Genomic DNA, 18,242 nt, shown 5'->3' on the forward strand with positions numbered 1-18,242 from the left:
CGGGACGCCTCCGACACCCGAGCTTAACACACAACTTTCACACTCTAATTTACGTACCATTTTCCTGAAATCGACTGACAGCAGCTAGCGACCATTGCGTATAACGTGATTAAAACACCTTTATATTTACAGCTAATATTAATAACTTATATATATATATATATAATTTCTATAGAAACTACATGTGCAAATTGACTTGGAATCATTATTATAACTGATCGTATAATTAATAACATAATTGTAGAGTATTTAATGAGTATTATTATACAATAAATTCATACTTCAAATCAGTGCATAAATGTTTTCGATATTTCAACTTATAATGAATGGAAGAATAAAAACGACGCAATTCCACATCCTAACCACACATACATATGCGGAAAATACGTCGTGCACGATACGCTAACACACTGTCAGTCGCTGAGAAATTTTTTATAAAATTACAAACTATGGTCATCGTGCCCAATGTCTTTCACCCACCCAAGTAGCACCTGGGCACGTGAGTGAGATCCTGACAATGAACACGGAAGGGGTTAAACCTGAAAATCCTGAACTAAAAAAATAATTAGTTTATGTAATTTACATCTAACGGACTATTGCATTATTTTATTTCAAACTGTAATGACTCTGGGCTTTCAGAAATTATTGAAATTGCATGAGAATAAAGAGAATAAAAACAAAGAATTGAATTTATTAAAAAAGATATGAAATCTAACAGTTAACTAAAACAATCCAAATCAAACAATTGACTCTACATTAAATATTAACAGAAACAATCTCAGGCGGTTTCTTCATCAAAGCACATTTTCGAAAATACAAAAGCTGTGTTTAAATTTGTTGCCTTGATTCAAAAATCTACCTGTCGCGAAGTACCTTCTTGCACATAAAATTTTATATATCTTTCTATGGAAGGAGTTCTAATCTATCATATATTTCAAATTGCATTGAAGTTCATAATTATAAAATTAAACTAATTAAATCGTTTGATATAAAAGTTATATATTATAAAATGGAAGATGAACTTGAAAGTTATTAAGTATTACATTAATTAGTAATTACTATAACAAAATATATTACTAATATATCAATAATTAATAACTGCATCGTTCATAGCAACGAAGTCGGATGGTATCCGTCTTCTCTGCTACGAAATGCTTAAACGAAATCATTTTAATAAGAATCATTTATAATTTGTCTATTCATATGGATATGGATGCTTTTGCAAACATTTATACTGAATATATTTTGATTTTACACGTAATTGCTGTAACTATATATATTCAAACTCATTGTTAGAATCGCGATGTGCAAGAAGCCCTATCCTGATCTAATACATGAAAAACTTGAAAGAAATATGAAAAATACCCGCGGTCACTATGCTCATCAAAAATTTCTACGTATACAACCAGTCACCCGTGCCGATTCGGACCTTTCGTCCTACGACATGATTGAATGACCGGAGGGACATAAATGCATGCGACTCACGCGATAGATGCGAAGAACGTTGTCATCGATGCTGCACTGGACCAAGGAAAGTCGTTGTGAAGATCCTCATCGAGCAGATACCACTGAGAATCCCATGGTGGAAATGAACGCCAATAAAAAATTTCTTGAAAAGCACAAAGGCACAGTCTTATTTGCAGAAATTTAAATTTCAATAATGACAAAAAATTTAATACTGATAAACACTCTAATAGTTTGAAATGTTTTTATTTTATAGTTATAATTTTACATTGTAAGAGATTTTACATTATAATTTTCAATGGAAAGAGTACTCTAGAGAATAGAATTAATTCACAATGTGCTAAAGTACTTACATTTTTTGTTTCTGAAGCATCGTAAAATTCTCAGGGGACTAGGGGAATTGAAAACTGTAGAGAATCTGTAAAAACATACATAAAACATTAGAATTTGTATTTAAATGCAAAGATGAATCTCAAGTTCGAGATAATAAAAGATTCTTACATTCTTGGCTTTGGAGCTAGCGTTGAATTTTCCTCAAAATATCCCAGAAAGTTGATGCTGTTAAGCGTCTGTAACAAAACGTCAAACATTATACTATGTTATCAAATTCGGAAATTTGAGTAAACTAAAGTAGAATATATAAAATTACTTACGATTATGACCTCCTGTAGAGGCCTTATCCTCTTGAGCACTGACACTAATATACCGAAAAAGAATGTTGAACAAAGAAAATATAAAAAAAGAAAAAATAAAAGACTATCAATGCACGCGTTTAAGATGCAATCGGCGAACTCACTGACTCTAACTTCTGGAATTATAATTTAAATAAATTAATAATCTAATTTAATGAGAGCCATTTTGCTCAGAAAAACATTAACATATTGCGCAACAAACACTGACTCTATCGACCACATTGCGCGTGGTCACAAAAATTTTCTGAAAACAAATAATTTTCTAATTAGAAAAAGAAGGGCATAGAGTACGTCCATTTAGAAAATATTACTGTTTTTCCAGAAAATGATTATAAACTTGAATATGCGCTAAAAATATTAGCTGGAAATTACAAAGTATTTCTCAATACTTGCAGAAATTGTATTCTGAATGAGAATAGTAAGATGCCGCGTCACGTAATATAAATATTCGAAAATGATTGCACGAATTAAAATTTATAGCTAAATGTATTTAAAAAATCATGGCGTCAGCGCTCGCAAAAGGTCTATTCTAGCAAAATATAGTACAGTAAAGTACGAAAATTTTGGATTTAATAATCTGATACAAGAATATATATCCATTTGCAAGTATATACCATTAAGCTACTATGATCTCCATATTCAAAATAAAATATTAATTTATTTAATCTTTTCCATTTTCATCCTTATATCTTTATATAATTACGAAATTACGTATTGCGAATTGTATTTTAAATATATGTAAATTATATAGCAAATGTTACTTGGAGTGAATAAAATGTTACCAATTTTCCGTGAAAGTTCATCAGATTGTTCATATCACATTTGATTTGATTGTTCATTTCATTCATATCCTGCATTTGAGAAAGTAGTAGGGGGTGGGGTGATCTGGTCCGAATAGGCACGATAAGTAAGACGAACATAAATACTGTGTTCCTGTTGTTGTTTTTTACTTCGAATTTTGTGCTCCAAAGTCTTCTACGCTTTACTTTGTTTGAGAACTGGAAAATTTCATATATTACGAACTAAAATTATTAGTTTAACTATTAAATACGTACATTTTTTATAAATTATTATTGAATTTATTGTAATTGTTAAGAATTACGCAGAATTATGAAATTAAGGAGTAATGTAAAGTTAACAAATAAATAAAAATTGTTATACATACGTTATATGTTTATATAATAGAAGTATGTGTGCAAAAGTACATTATAAAATATGTGTGTATATATAACAATGCGTCAGTCAATTACAAAGTTACAATATTTCTACTAATTGAAATTGCGATTATATTTTGGTATAAAATTGTAAATAACTTTTAGCATGGTATGTTCTGTTTAAACGTTTATATGCCATTATTTCTTTAACTATTGGAGATTGTATGTAATAATTGTTTGGTTAAATCTTACCTCGAGTTGAAGTCAAAAATGCACGGTTCATCTGAAAAATTCACAATGCTAACACAAATCCAACAACTAATGATTAATATATTTACCTGAGAACTTTTGGGTAATACTTCTTTCTGGATAATTCTTCTGGATAATTCTGTTCTGTTCACAGGTGAAATGTGCTTCGTTCCGCCATGTTTCCCGCTAAAAATCGATCGTGAGAAATATCGATTATTTCGATAATCGTAGGAAGTAAATTGCGTGTTTCATCGTTGGGGCGCTGTAATCGCTTAATTCACACGAAATGATTGCAGTACAAAATAAAAGACTCTAAATCAAATAATACACAAAATTTATGAAAAATTCTTAAAACCGGAAGGAAAATTTTCACAAACTGATCAAAAATTATCATATTTTAGATTAAGACATAAGAAATTTTATTGTATTACACAACAAGATCATTATGTTTTGCCATTAAATATGTACAATTTTAATAAATTATTGTTGAGTTTAGTATTGGAATTGTTAAAATCTACACAGTATGAGGTTAAGAATCAACAAATGAGTAAAAAATGTTACAGTAAAAGTAAACGGATATTATATATATATAATAAGTTAGTCATATTACATGGTCACTATATTTGTATTGGTTAGAATTGAAATTATGTTTTAGTATAAAATTGTAATTAACTTTTAGTATGGTATGTTCTGTTTAAACGTTTATATGCCATTATTTCTCTAACTATTGGAGTTTGTATGTAATAACTGTTTGGTCAAATCTTACCTTGAGTTGAAGTCAGAAATGCACGGTTCATCTGAAAAATTCACAATGCTAACACAAATTCAACAACTAATGATTTATATATTTACCTGAGAACTTTTGGGTAATACTTCTTTCTGGATAATTCTTCTGGATAATTCTGTTCTGTTCACAGGTGAAATGTGCTTCGTTCCGCCATGTTTCCCGGTAAAAATCCGATCGTGAGAAATATCGATTATTTCGATAATCGTAGGAAGTAAATTGCGTATTTCACCGTTGGGGCGCTGTAATGGCACATTTCACATGAAATGATTGCAATAAAAAATAAAGACCCTAAATCAAATAATACACAAAATTTATCAGAAATGCTAAAAACCGGAACGAAAATATTCACAAACTTAATCAAAGATTGTCAATATTTTAGATTAAGACATAATAAATTTTATTGTATTATGCAATAGGATTATTATTTATGCCATTAAATATGTACAATTTTAATAAATTATTGTTGAGTTTAGTATTGGAATTGTTAAAATCTACACAATATGAGGTTAAAGAATCAACAAATGAGTAAAAAATGTTACAGTAAATGTAAAAGAATATTATAGATATATATAATATGTTAGTCATATTACATGGTCACTATATTTTTATCGGTTAGAATTGAAATTATGTTTTGGTATAAAATTTTGAATAACTTTTAGCATGGTATCTTCTGTTTAAATTTTTATATGCCATTATTTCTTTGATTGTTGGATATTGTGTGTAATAATTGTTTGGTTAAATCTTACCTTTAGAGCCAAAAATGCACGTTTTATCTGAAAAATTCACAATATAAGCACAAATCCAACAATTAATGATTTAAATTTTTACCTGAGAGCTTCTTTCTGGACGATTTGTCTAGGTAATGCTTTCTTCTTTACGGACGAAGTGAGTTTCATTCCGCCATGCTTCCCGCTTACAAATCGATCGAAAAACATCGATTACATTCGAAAATCGTAGAAACTATATTGCTTATTTCACCGTTGAGAATACCTTTAAAGATATATTTCTATCAATTTTTTCTAATACTTTTTTAAGTGCATGTAAATAATCAAATATATAATGAATTTTTTACCTTAGTTTTCGTTAATCGCTGTTATATTTCTTCATTGATGAAGTATCACTACGTTTGATTCAAAAATATCTCTCAAAGCACTTGACAACAATGTCCATATTTTTTTATTTTAATTCTCATCACTAGTAGTGCTGCGGTGCATAATCTGCCTAAATCGGTAAAACAGGATGTGATATTGAATGCAAGGTCTATTCTTATACCTTGTCTGTGTCTGAGGTCTGCGGTAAAATAATTAACCTGTATATATTTACCGACAGTTGACAATTGACCTGCATACATTTACCGACAAGTCGCAAAAAGAATTTTGAATAACAAATGAATGTTTAATATGTTTTCACATAGGAAATAGATATAACATTTAATTATTGATTAACAATAAATATAAAATATAAGAAAATTCGTCGTCTGTGAATCAGTATCTTTCTCTATTCCACGTTTTAAAAGATATCTAATCTTTTTACCTGTTTCTTGTCACATGCGATATTATCAACTTAGTACAGTAGTTGAAATACTGATTTAAATAATGTAAATTATTTAATAGCAACATAATTTTTTACATTACGAATCATATATGTCTCAAATTAATATTTTAAGAATTGTTTGCCATTTTTTTTACATTCAATTTGAATTAAAATTATTCACAAATCTTAAACTGGAAGTCGTTTCTTTTGTAATTATCCTTGACATAATTACCTCTTAGGAAACAATACTATGAGCATAAACAAAGTATATGGATATCATATATCTCGTCTGTGCTACGAGAAAAATCCATATCATTATGAAAGGCAAGATCAACATATTTACGCAACCAGTAATGAATTGGTAGTATGAAAAACTTTTTCTATTATTCTTTCTTATTTTCCTTACGAGTAAATGAATATACATAGCTTGATATCTTAAAACACGTCCTAATTTTTGTATAAAGAAAACATAATTAAAAATATCATTAGACATAGATCAACACCCATTCGTGAAATATCTTTCATTACGAAAGAATATTTATTGCAAAATCGTGTTGCATAAGTCAAATCGTAGTTTCTTGTTATCTTCTCCCTTTTTCTCTTCTTCTAATTTGTTTATTCTTTCCTCGTTCTATTTGTAACTATCGCAAAGCTAGTTAATTAAACATTTAATTCATTAAATTCGTTAAAATCTCTAGATCAAATAGATTTTACTAAAAGGAAAGTTTGAAGACGTACAATATTTTAATGTCGTGTTATAAACTCTGATATTTTATATAGAAAACTAATAATATCTTAAATTTAGACAAGAGTGTATGTTTAGATTGATAATAATAATTAATTTTCGCGTAATAAAAGGATCCAGAGCGTTGCCTGATCATACGTTTGTACACTCATCAGGAATCAGTTCATGCGTGTCGACGGTTTACGTCACGCGCAAAGTCTATTTTACCGACTTTTAAAATTGAATTTTTGCAGGTATGTATACTAAAAACAGACTACTAAAATCTATGTTTTATCACAATTAGATTGCTCATAATTTTTATCGTTATTATTAGAGGAACAGAACTTAAACAGAATTTATTAAATATTTTAACGAATTTTATTTATTTTTTATGAAATTTTACATGTTTTTGCACATTGTGTATTTACTTTTATATTTCGTTACAAAAATCGATTATTTTTATGAATATTATCATATTAATATAGGACAAGGAACAATGACTATCACTACATCAACTTCCCACAATTACGAGAAAGCAAGGACACAGTTCATAGAGAGAATATCACTAGTTCTCTTATTGTTGACAATTAACGAGACTTCGTCTGTCAGAGTTTGCAACTCCTCCTCCGAAAACTGTAAGTATATTCCACCTAATAGCGTTGAAAAAATTTCTAAAATCTCGTACTTCCATTACTTAGGGCAGTCCCGGATTGGTATACTTATTTCTCCAACCATTTCGAGATCAAAAATTCGGGAGATAGAGATATACTGGAACAATGTAAATATCACGCCCGGAGATGAACTTGCACTCTTCGAACAAGATTCTACAGGTGTTCAACGTGTAATTTATAGAGTCATTCCAAATGGTCGTAGTGGTTTTCAAAAAACAGGAGTACTGGCTGAATACATACCCAGCTCGAATCTTTCCTTCGTGAAAAAATGCATAAGTCAGTGACTATGTTTCAATTAATTTTGCATTAATTCCTATAATTTAATTGGAAATTTCTATCATTATAAATAGACTATGAGTTATCATATTTTGCTTTAAACATTTTTGTATATTATATACATTCTATGTGTATTTTTGCATCTTCCAACTATTTAGAAATGAAGAAAAAGAGTTTGAGCAATTTAAAATAAAAATTACTAAAAATTTATCAATTTTAAATATAAATATTAATATAGTACAACTTAATTTGCACTGTAATGGAATAATACATTGGAAATCTTTAGAAGAAATCTTCAAATATTCTTATATCTGTCAGATTAGAAATCCTAGTCACAAGTTAATTCATTTAAAAAATTGAGAGATTAGATTACAAAAACGGATGAAAACTGAACTTTTGAAAAACAAAATTACAAATATTTCTGATGTTTCGCCTACAATTATTCTAGTTATTCTAACTATTCTTTTAGAGTATGAATTAGCATGGTTGACAGACAAAAAAATTAAAAAAATGGAATGTCTCAAAACTCAGCCAAATTGGATGAAAGAAAGGAAAGATATCCTCGGTCCTTTAAAAATGAAACAAATATTTCTGCCTGGAACTCACAACTCTGCAATATATGATGAGAATGACAAGAGAACAAGTATTATTTCAAACTTGGCTGTAACACAGGTAATATAATAAACATAGAATTAAAATCTGTAAAGTATTAAATATGTTTGTTATCAGAATAAATTAACAAATTTTTAGGATTTAGACATCCTAGGACAGTTAATACACGGCGTACGATATTTAGACATCAGAGTGGCATACTATCCTGATACCAAAGAGATATGGTGGACCAATCATGGGCCATTTTATCGTTCAGTTTCGTTGAAAACTGTTATAGATCAAGTGAAAAAGTTTCTTGATAATACCGAAGAAATCGTGATAATGGATATTCGTGAATTTCCTATTGGTAATGAATTAAACATTAATCATTGTCATAAAATATAATCTTATTTAATTACATATCCACGAATTTTTCATTGATAATGTCTTAAACTAATTATATTTTCGTAACAAATTTACAGGTTTCGATAAAATATCAGTTCATCACAAGTTGGTCTCGTATCTGGAAAATGAATTTCGAAATTATTTTTTGCCAAATAATTATGGATGGAATATCACGTTGAATGAGATTTGGTTTTTTAGAAAACGATTGATAATCGGTTATGAGAATATGGAGATTGTAAAAAGTCGTACTAACGTATGGCCTTGCGTGTTACATCAATGGGGAGACGTTAAGAGTACTGAGAAACTGTATCAGTATTTGTATAAAATTGAAACTAGTAATAGGTAAACTTTAAAAAATTTAATATTTATGCTATTTGAAATACTATTGAAAAAAAAAAGAATTGAAATAGATTTATCTTAAATATTATGTACAAGACTGAAAGAAAACTAATCTCATAATTTCATTGCAGGAATAGCACAATAATACCTCGATCAGCAATGGCAGAATTGACCTCAGATTTTAAACATATTCTTTTTAATAGATTAAGAAATCTTCGAGAAATGGCGCATAAAGTTAATTTAAATGTAACTAACTGGTACAGCACTATTTGGCAATACACAGCCAATATTGTGTCAGTAGATTTTGTAAGAAGTACAGACATTGTTGAAATAGCTATTAAGTCTAATGAAAATCGTCATTTATATTGTAGATAATCATTTTAATCAAGTTCAGTTAACTTGTAATTATAATATGTTATTCTTTAAAAAGTATTCTGCAAGATCAAATAAATTTTACTTCAATATGTGTTACACATTTTGTTTTTGTATAATATAGTTTTATTATAAATAATCGTGTCTAAAATTTATTTGTTTTAGGCAAGTATGTATATTCATTTATTATGTATATTCATAGTTTGAAAGTAAATTTAAATTAATTGTAAGCTTCATACATGCGTGCTGATAGCGAAAGTATTCATTAAAATCAAATATTTAAGATATTTATTCAAAATATAAGTAAATTGATTAAGAAAATATATTTTCAAATAAAGTTTCCAAATAAAATTATTTTCTAATAGAAATAGCATTATATAATATTTAAAAAAAGCATCGAAATTTTCTACAAAAGCACTTGCACACCGTTTTATGCATGACAATGAGACTTCCGCCGGAAGAATGAATAATGCTTCGAATGTAATAAAATCTGTGTCACATTGCATGTTACGAAATAGGATCTGCCAAACAGATCAGTTTCAGATATGTTTCAAACGACGTCAGTCGATTAAAGTTGAGAAAAATGTTGTCTCTATCAATACTTGTTTATTACATCTTCATACTAAGTGTCACTCATCAAACACAGAACAGACAGACAATTGAAACATATCCGATTAATTTAATTAATTGTCCAAATGATAAAAAGTGCACATTTGTCGAATATTGTCCTGTCATTTCGAATTTAATGAGCTACAATCTACTTCCGATTCATAGGTAAATGAATGTATTAACGCTTTATAAGAAATTAAAATATAAATAAATTATTTAAGAGAAATTATAATTTAGATTTCGTCAAGCAATTTGTGGGTACGAAAGTATAAGACCAAAAGTGTGTTGCAACATGGAGCGCAATATGATGAACTCATTTTTCACAGAAAAAGATGCATCTTTTACGAAACCGAATTTGATTTCAGACTGTGGTAAAAGCTTCGTTCATGGTGATGTTAATTCTATAGGAATGTATCCTTTTGTTGCTAGAATTGGATTTAAAAGTAAGCCTAAAATACAAAATACGATAAAATATTTATTTCTATATAAATGTGAAAAATTTTGCAAACTTATAGGTAACACAGGAGAAATAAAATATCCTTGTAATGGTGTGATCTTGAATCAGCACATGATATTAACTACTGCCAGTTGCGCTCTTGCAAAGTCTAGTAATTATCAATTGTGAGTACATTCATTTTTTTTTAAGTAAAAGTTCGAACAGACTTTTAAATATTTTAATAGGAATTCTGTGCTTGTTGGCGAGTTCAACATTGATACTGATCCTGATTGTACTTCACAAAAAATTGATATATCTTATGTAATAAAACATCCTCATTATCAAGCTGATACTTTTACAAATAATATAGCGATGTTACGATTAAAAGACTCAATACAATATACTGGTAATTATTAAAAAGTCTTTAATTTTTACGTGAAAAATATATCAATGACTATGTATTATCATCTTTTTAATACCAAATAATTAGTAACGGCGCAACCTATATGTCTCTTATTAAAGAATGGATATATAAATATAGGAATGAATTCTATTCTTGTTGGATGGGGCAAGTTGGAACGTCAAAAAGGTAAGAGAATTATTTACTCAATTAAAATGAATTAAACACAATGTACTTGCAAAGTCTTCAACGTTTAAAGTGGAATCGGGTAAGCAACAGTTTCTGAAAATGAGGATTATATCAAGTGAAGAATGCATGAATTACTATAACCAAGGGCTAGCTACCGAACTATGCACAATAGGAAATGATGTGCCATGTTCAGGATATAATGGAAGTCCCCTTTTATTCAAACAAGGAAATACATATTTTTTGGTAATAATAATATTTACTTACTATTTTATGAACTCCTACTAAATTATATATTTATAAAACTACAATTGTGCCAATATAATTTTCAGTTAGGCATTTTATCATATGGTTCCAACTGTAACATGAATCGCAACTTCCCAACAGTCTTTGTGAATGTACAGAAATACACAAGATGGATTCTAGAAAATTGTTAACTGTTCATTAAAAAATTATTAGCTTGTTATTGTATACCTTAATAAAAGTTGTATTATTATTTTTTTACATACAGAAAATATCTGTTATTTATGCTTGAAAATGTTTAAATATTTTCCACGGGTCATCTCTTTTGCTTCTTCCAATCCTAACTGATATGCCATATCGTGTAATTTTTTAACCTCGGATATTAAACCACCCATTGACAAATTACCTAAATCTAAAATAAAAATTCCTCTATTTTTACCATTTTAAAGCATATTTTATGAAATTTCATTTTCAAATATAAACTTACGATGCAATTGATTTATGTCATCTGGTGTAAGACCTGCAGCCCAAGATGATGGTTCTGTTTGAGGTGAATTTTGAGCTACAAATTCATTTACACCTGGAACTTCATTAATCGTTAATATATATATGATATGTCATAATTCTCATTTAGAGCATGCTATATAATTATACACTTACTTTGTTCAGGCCATAAATCTGGCGATGCTCTATCTAGTTTCTCTAAACTCATAAGACTTTCTTCTACGCAAATTAAATCTGTAAATGAAGAATATACAAAGATAAATGAACTTCTTATTATTTTGTTTAAGGATACTTTAAATATTTTTACCTGATTGGTCTGCTGGATCTTCTGTGGTCATTATGTTCATTGGATTCGTGTTACCTAACCTATATTCAAATACAAAGCTAAATGAGAAACGTTATACGAACGTAGAAATATTATTATAATCGAAATATAATAAAGATTTGTATTACAATTACCATACAATATTTATACAGTTACAGTTTAAAAAATACCCCTTTTTTAAGAAGTTTCTATTAATTTATCTGTTAATTTCAATTGCTTTTCTTGTGACAATACAGTATTTAGAAATTTATGGCGCTCTTGACGTTCAATATCGCGTTTTACACCTATTTCAAGTTCCTTTCTATAAAAATATGTAAATATATGAAATTATTTCAAAAGCCAACATATCCAAAAACATAATTTTATCGTGTAACATGGATCGAATTCTCGGATCAAAGCATACATAATTTATATTTACGACATACAGGTTAAATGTACTGAAATCTTTACTTTTTAATTGCAAAACAAATAGTTCGTTTAAAAATTTAAACCAATATTTTAATACAGAAAAATTAAATAGAAAATGAAATTTATTTGTAGGAACTGAAGTGTTCATTTCGTGTGACATGAAAAGAGACAGTTATTTTAAATAATTCGATAATTTATTTAAGTTTTAATCTATTAACTGAAAAAAATATATTGCTAAGAGTAACGAATTAAAAAAATAAGAATATTTTTACATAATTTTATTGTAATTTGATAGTTCATCCATGTTAAACGATGCTAAGGTTTAGGAGGTTTCAGAGACATTATTAACCTAAATACTTTTTACAATATAATAAAAATGCTTGAAATTACCTCTCAGCTTCTTGCATGTAATGCACATAACCTACCAAACCTATTGAAGTTGCACAACATAATGTAAAAGTAATTTTTGAAGCAAGTGACATAATATTTCTTTTCACAGCTTTTTGAATGTGTATACACATGCATACAAATGCAAATGCACCTTCATCAATGTACTATCGTTTATCGTTTACATGCGAGATATCGAACGTATATCGTAACGAATTCTTGCGATTCTCGCAAGTGCAAATGGCAGTTTCGTGAAAAGTGTAAAGAGCAAATCCTTCGTGAAAAACCCATAGAAATCTAGGCGATTTCGAATTTGGATACTAAAAAACCGGAGTAAGACATTTATTTAAATATTCTCTTTATTATTTTGCCACAATATTTGCTTTATAAGCAGTCGTTGTTATTTAAATAGGATTGCTAAATAGGATAGTTCAATGTAACGTACTTTAAAAAATAAGAAACATCATTATTCACTTATTTAATTATTGTCAATTAAAAATAGGGTAATTACTATTTATTTATTTAATTTAAAAAAAGAGTTACTATTAGAACGTGGATATTTATGTATTTATTAAAAATTTAAAGATACAAAAATACATATGGTGTATATGTATAGAATGTAAAAATATATCACGTAACCCAATTACAACATACGTATGTAATAGTCAAAGAATAAAAACTATCTATCTATTTCTTTAATCATATATGCACAAAAATACAAATTTTACATAAAGCACAAACGAGATATATGAATATACATCGTCTGTGGATAAAAGACTGCATCGATAGAAAACTAAATTGCCAGGAAAATATTAATTTCCCTTTTGTAAGAATTCTAAAGTATATTAAAGTATATTAAAATGAGTATATTAAAAGTTTTGAAACGAAAAAAAAATTACTGTGCGATTACAGCGCCCCAACGGTGAAACACGCAATATACTTCCTATGATTATCGATATTTCTCACGATCAATTTTTACCGGGAAACATGGCGGAATGAAGCACACCACATTTGTAAACAGAACAGAATTAACCGGAAGAATTATCCAGAAAGAAGTATTACCCAAAAGTTCTCAGGTAAATATATAAATCATTAGTTGTTGAATTTGTGTTAGCATTGTGAATTTTTCAGATGAACCGTGCATTTCTGACTTCAACTCAAGGTAAGATTTGACCAAACAATTATTACATACAAACTCCAATAGTTAGAGAAATAATGGCATATAAACGTTTAAACAGAACATACCATACTAAAAGTTAATTACAATTTTATACTAAAACATAATTTCAATTCTAACCAATACAAATATAGTGACCATGTAATATGACTAACTTATTATATATATATAATATCCGTTTACTTTTACTGTAACATTTTTTACTCATTTGTTGATTCTTAACCTCATACTGTGTAGATTTTAACAATTCCAATACTAAACTCAACAATAATTTATTAAAATTGTACATATTTAATGGCAAAACATAATGATCTTGTTGTGTAATACAATAAAATTTCTTATGTCTTAATCTAAAATATGATAATTTTTGATCAGTTTGTGAAAATTTTCCTTCCGGTTTTAAGAATTTTTCATAAATTTTGTGTATTATTTGATTTAGAGTCTTTTATTTTGTACTGCAATCATTTCGTGTGAATTAAGCGATTACAGCGCCCCAACGATGAAACACGCAATTTACTTCCTACGATTATCGAAATAATCGATATTTCTCACGATCGATTTTTAGCGGGAAACATGGCGGAACGAAGCACATTTCACCTGTGAACAGAACAGAATTATCCAGAAGAATTATCCAGAAAGAAGTATTACCCAAAAGTTCTCAGGTAAATATATTAATCATTAGTTGTTGGATTTGTGTTAGCATTGTGAATTTTTCAGATGAACCGTGCATTTTTGACTTCAACTCGAGGTAAGATTTAACCAAACAATTATTACATACAATCTCCAATAGTTAAAGAAATAATGGCATATAAACGTTTAAACAGAACATACCATGCTAAAAGTTATTTACAATTTTATACCAAAATATAATCGCAATTTCAATTAGTAGAAATATTGTAACTTTGTAATTGACTGACGCATTGTTATATATACACACATATTTTATAATGTACTTTTGCACACATACTTCTATTATATAAACATATAACGTATGTATAACAATTTTTATTTATTTGTTAACTTTACATTACTCCTTAATTTCATAATTCTGCGTAATTCTTAACAATTACAATAAATTCAATAATAATTTATAAAAAATGTACGTATTTAATAGTTAAACTAATAATTTTAGTTCGTAATATATGAAATTTTCCAGTTCTCAAACAAAGTAAAGCGTAGAAGACTTTGGAGCACAAAATTCGAAGTAAAAAACAACAACAGGAACACAGTATTTATGTTCGTCTTACTTATCGTGCCTATTCGGACCAGATCACCCCACCCCCTACTACTTTCTCAAATGCAGGATATGAATGAAATGAACAATCAAATCAAATGTGATATGAACAATCTGATGAACTTTCACGGAAAATTGGTAACATTTTATTCACTCCAAGTAACATTTGCTATATAATTTACATATATTTAAAATACAATTCGCAATACGTAATTTCGTAATTATATAAAGATATAAGGATGAAAATGGAAAAGATTAAATAAATTAATATTTTATTTTGAATATGGAGATCATAGTAGCTTAATGGTATATACTTGCAAATGGATATATATTCTTGTATCAGATTATTAAATCCAAAATTTTCGTACTTTACTGTACTATATTTTGCTAGAATAGACCTTTTGCGAGCGCTGACGCCATGATTTTTTAAATACATTTAGCTATAAATTTTAATTCGTGCAATCATTTTCGAATATTTATATTACGTGACGCGGCATCTTACTATTCTCATTCAGAATACAATTTCTGCAAGTATTGAGAAATACTTTGTAATTTCCAGCTAATATTTTTAGCGCATATTCAAGTTTATAATCATTTTCTGGAAAAACAGTAATATTTTCTAAATGGACGTACTCTATGCCCTTCTTTTTCTAATTAGAAAATTATTTGTTTTCAGAAAATTTTTGTGACCACGCGCAATGTGGTCGATAGAGTCAGTGTTTGTTGCGCAATATGTTAATGTTTTTCTGAGCAAAATGGCTCTCATTAAATTAGATTATTAATTTATTTAAATTATAATTCCAGAAGTTAGAGTCAGTGAGTTCGCCGATTGCATCTTAAACGCGTGCATTGATAGTCTTTTATTTTTTCTTTTTTTATATTTTCTTTGTTCAACATTCTTTTTCGGTATATTAGTGTCAGTGCTCAAGAGGATAAGGCCTCTACAGGAGGTCATAATCGTAAGTAATTTTATATATTCTACTTTAGTTTACTCAAATTTCCGAATTTGATAACATAGTATAATGTTTGACGTTTTGTTACAGACGCTTAACAGCATCAACTTTCTGGGATATTTTGAGGAAAATTCAACGCTAGCTCCAAAGCCAAGAATGTAAGAATCTTTTATTATCTCGAACTTGAGATTCATCTTTGCATTTAAATACAAATTCTAATGTTTTATGTATGTTTTTACAGATTCTCTACAGTTTTCAATTCCCCTAGTCCCCTGAGAATTTTACGATGCTTCAGAAACAAAAAATGTAAGTACTTTAGCACATTGTGAATTAATTCTATTCTCTAGAGTACTCTTTCCATTGAAAATTATAATGTAAAATCTCTTACAATGTAAAATTATAACTATAAAATAAAAACATTTCAAACTATTAGAGTGTTTATCAGTATTAAATTTTTTGTCATTATTGAAATTTAAATTTCTGCAAATAAGACTGTGCCTTTGTGCTTTTCAAGAAATTTTTTATTGGCGTTCATTTCCACCATGGGATTCTCAGTGGTATCTGCTCGATGAGGATCTTCACAACGACTTTCCTTGGTCCAGTGCAGCATCGATGACAACGTTCTTCGCATCTATCGCGTGAGTCGCATGCATTTATGTCCCTCCGGTCATTCAATCATGTCGTAGGACGAAAGGTCCGAATCGGCACGGGTGACTGGTTGTATACGTAGAAATTTTTGATGAGCATAGTGACCGCGGGTATTTTTCATATTTCTTTCAAGTTTTTCATGTATTAGATCAGGATAGGGCTTCTTGCACATCGCGATTCTAACAATGAGTTTGAATATATATAGTTACAGCAATTACGTGTAAAATCAAAATATATTCAGTATAAATGTTTGCAAAAGCATCCATATCCATATGAATAGACAAATTATAAATGATTCTTATTAAAATGATTTCGTTTAAGCATTTCGTAGCAGAGAAGACGGATACCATCCGACTTCGTTGCTATGAACGATGCAGTTATTAATTATTGATATATTAGTAATATATTTTGTTATAGTAATTACTAATTAATGTAATACTTAATAACTTTCAAGTTCATCTTCCATTTTATAATATATAACTTTTATATCAAACGATTTAATTAGTTTAATTTTATAATTATGAACTTCAATGCAATTTGAAATATATGATAGATTAGAACTCCTTCCATAGAAAGATATATAAAATTTTATGTGCAAGAAGGTACTTCGCGACAGGTAGATTTTTGAATCAAGGCAACAAATTTAAACACAGCTTTTGTATTTTCGAAAATGTGCTTTGATGAAGAAACCGCCTGAGATTGTTTCTGTTAATATTTAATGTAGAGTCAATTGTTTGATTTGGATTGTTTTAGTTAACTGTTAGATTTCATATCTTTTTTAATAAATTCAATTCTTTGTTTTTATTCTCTTTATTCTCATGCAATTTCAATAATTTCTGAAAGCCCAGAGTCATTACAGTTTGAAATAAAATAATGCAATAGTCCGTTAGATGTAAATTACATAAACTAATTATTTTTTTAGTTCAGGATTTTCAGGTTTAACCCCTTCCGTGTTCATTGTCAGGATCTCACTCACGTGCCCAGGTGCTACTTGGGTGGGTGAAAGACATTGGGCACGATGACCATAGTTTGTAATTTTATAAAAAATTTCTCAGCGACTGACAGTGTGTTAGCGTATCGTGCACGACGTATTTTCCGCATATGTATGTGTGGTTAGGATGTGGAATTGCGTCGTTTTTATTCTTCCATTCATTATAAGTTGAAATATCGAAAACATTTATGCACTGATTTGAAGTATGAATTTATTGTATAATAATACTCATTAAATACTCTACAATTATGTTATTAATTATACGATCAGTTATAATAATGATTCCAAGTCAATTTGCACATGTAGTTTCTATAGAAATTATATATATATATATATAAGTTATTAATATTAGCTGTAAATATAAAGGTGTTTTAATCACGTTATACGCAATGGTCGCTAGCTGCTGTCAGTCGATTTCAGGAAAATGGTACGTAAATTAGAGTGTGAAAGTTGTGTGTTAAGCTCGGGTGTCGGAGGCGTCCCG

At 28.6% G+C, this 18,242-nt stretch overlaps 3 protein-coding genes and 3 long non-coding RNA genes across 12 annotated transcripts; 3 read left to right on the plus strand and 3 right to left on the minus strand.

The window, feature by feature from the left end:
- Positions 1 to 1,434: 1,434 nt before the first annotated feature.
- On the minus strand, positions 1,435 to 2,405 carry LOC122534591. Its single transcript, XR_006307932.1, has 4 exons — positions 2,118 to 2,405; positions 1,966 to 2,033; positions 1,818 to 1,882; positions 1,435 to 1,609 (listed from the first exon to the last, which is right to left on the minus strand). It is a non-coding gene; the product is annotated as an uncharacterized LOC122534591 (long non-coding RNA).
- Positions 2,406 to 6,546: 4,141 nt separating this feature from the next.
- On the plus strand, positions 6,547 to 9,343 carry LOC122534592 (PI-PLC X domain-containing protein 1-like). 2 transcript variants are annotated; one of them, XM_043665376.1, is made up of 7 exons: positions 6,547 to 6,852; positions 7,084 to 7,238; positions 7,302 to 7,550; positions 8,020 to 8,222; positions 8,301 to 8,508; positions 8,624 to 8,888; positions 9,017 to 9,343. In XM_043665376.1, the coding sequence occupies exons 2-7, from the start codon at positions 7,100 to 7,102 to the stop codon at positions 9,258 to 9,260; spliced, it is 1,308 nt and encodes a 435-aa protein (XP_043521311.1). In that variant the 5' UTR covers positions 6,547 to 6,852; positions 7,084 to 7,099; the 3' UTR covers positions 9,261 to 9,343. The 2 variants fall into 2 exon arrangements, with proteins under 2 accessions (XP_043521311.1, XP_043521310.1); XM_043665375.1 differs by having other exon boundaries at positions 6,548 to 6,857; positions 7,089 to 7,238.
- A 235-nt stretch (positions 9,344 to 9,578) lies between these two features.
- Positions 9,579 to 11,403, plus strand: LOC122534593 (chymotrypsin-like protease CTRL-1). Of its 5 annotated transcripts, none has more exons than XM_043665380.1 (7): positions 9,580 to 10,031; positions 10,104 to 10,309; positions 10,382 to 10,487; positions 10,548 to 10,708; positions 10,844 to 10,891; positions 10,962 to 11,134; positions 11,221 to 11,403. In XM_043665380.1, exons 1-7 carry the CDS (start codon positions 9,841 to 9,843, stop codon positions 11,323 to 11,325), a joined length of 990 nt encoding a protein of 329 aa, XP_043521315.1. In that variant the 5' UTR covers positions 9,580 to 9,840; the 3' UTR covers positions 11,326 to 11,403. The 5 variants fall into 5 exon arrangements, with proteins under 5 accessions (XP_043521312.1, XP_043521316.1, XP_043521315.1 ...); XM_043665379.1 differs by having other exon boundaries at positions 10,391 to 10,487; positions 10,793 to 10,891; XM_043665378.1 differs by having other exon boundaries at positions 9,581 to 10,031; positions 10,793 to 10,891.
- On the minus strand, positions 11,080 to 12,019 carry LOC122534594 (protein lin-52 homolog). Of its 2 annotated transcripts, none has more exons than XM_043665384.1 (5): positions 11,943 to 12,019; positions 11,792 to 11,869; positions 11,619 to 11,711; positions 11,398 to 11,543; positions 11,080 to 11,310 (listed from the first exon to the last, which is right to left on the minus strand). In XM_043665384.1, exons 1-4 carry the CDS (start codon positions 11,980 to 11,982, stop codon positions 11,410 to 11,412), a joined length of 345 nt encoding a protein of 114 aa, XP_043521319.1. In that variant the 5' UTR covers positions 11,983 to 12,019; the 3' UTR covers positions 11,080 to 11,310; positions 11,398 to 11,409. The 2 variants fall into 2 exon arrangements, with proteins under 2 accessions (XP_043521319.1, XP_043521318.1); XM_043665383.1 differs by having other exon boundaries at positions 11,619 to 11,717.
- Positions 12,020 to 12,182: 163 nt separating this feature from the next.
- LOC122534595 lies at positions 12,183 to 12,922 on the minus strand. The gene is made up of 2 exons (XR_006307933.1): positions 12,759 to 12,922; positions 12,183 to 12,261 (listed from the first exon to the last, which is right to left on the minus strand). It is a non-coding gene; the product is annotated as an uncharacterized LOC122534595 (long non-coding RNA).
- Positions 12,923 to 13,001: 79 nt separating this feature from the next.
- On the plus strand, positions 13,002 to 16,808 carry LOC122534596. The gene is made up of 10 exons (XR_006307934.1): positions 13,002 to 13,088; positions 13,668 to 13,831; positions 13,887 to 13,917; positions 14,498 to 14,594; positions 14,650 to 14,680; positions 15,089 to 15,304; positions 15,843 to 16,125; positions 16,210 to 16,277; positions 16,361 to 16,425; positions 16,634 to 16,808. It is a non-coding gene; the product is annotated as an uncharacterized LOC122534596 (long non-coding RNA).
- The last annotated feature ends 1,434 nt before the right edge of the window (positions 16,809 to 18,242 follow it).

Source organism: Frieseomelitta varia, unplaced genomic scaffold, assembly GCF_011392965.1.
Source record: "Frieseomelitta varia isolate USP_RPSP 00005682 unplaced genomic scaffold, Fvar_1.2 scaffold_616, whole genome shotgun sequence".
In the NCBI taxonomy this organism is placed as follows: Eukaryota; Metazoa; Arthropoda; class Insecta; order Hymenoptera; family Apidae; genus Frieseomelitta; species Frieseomelitta varia.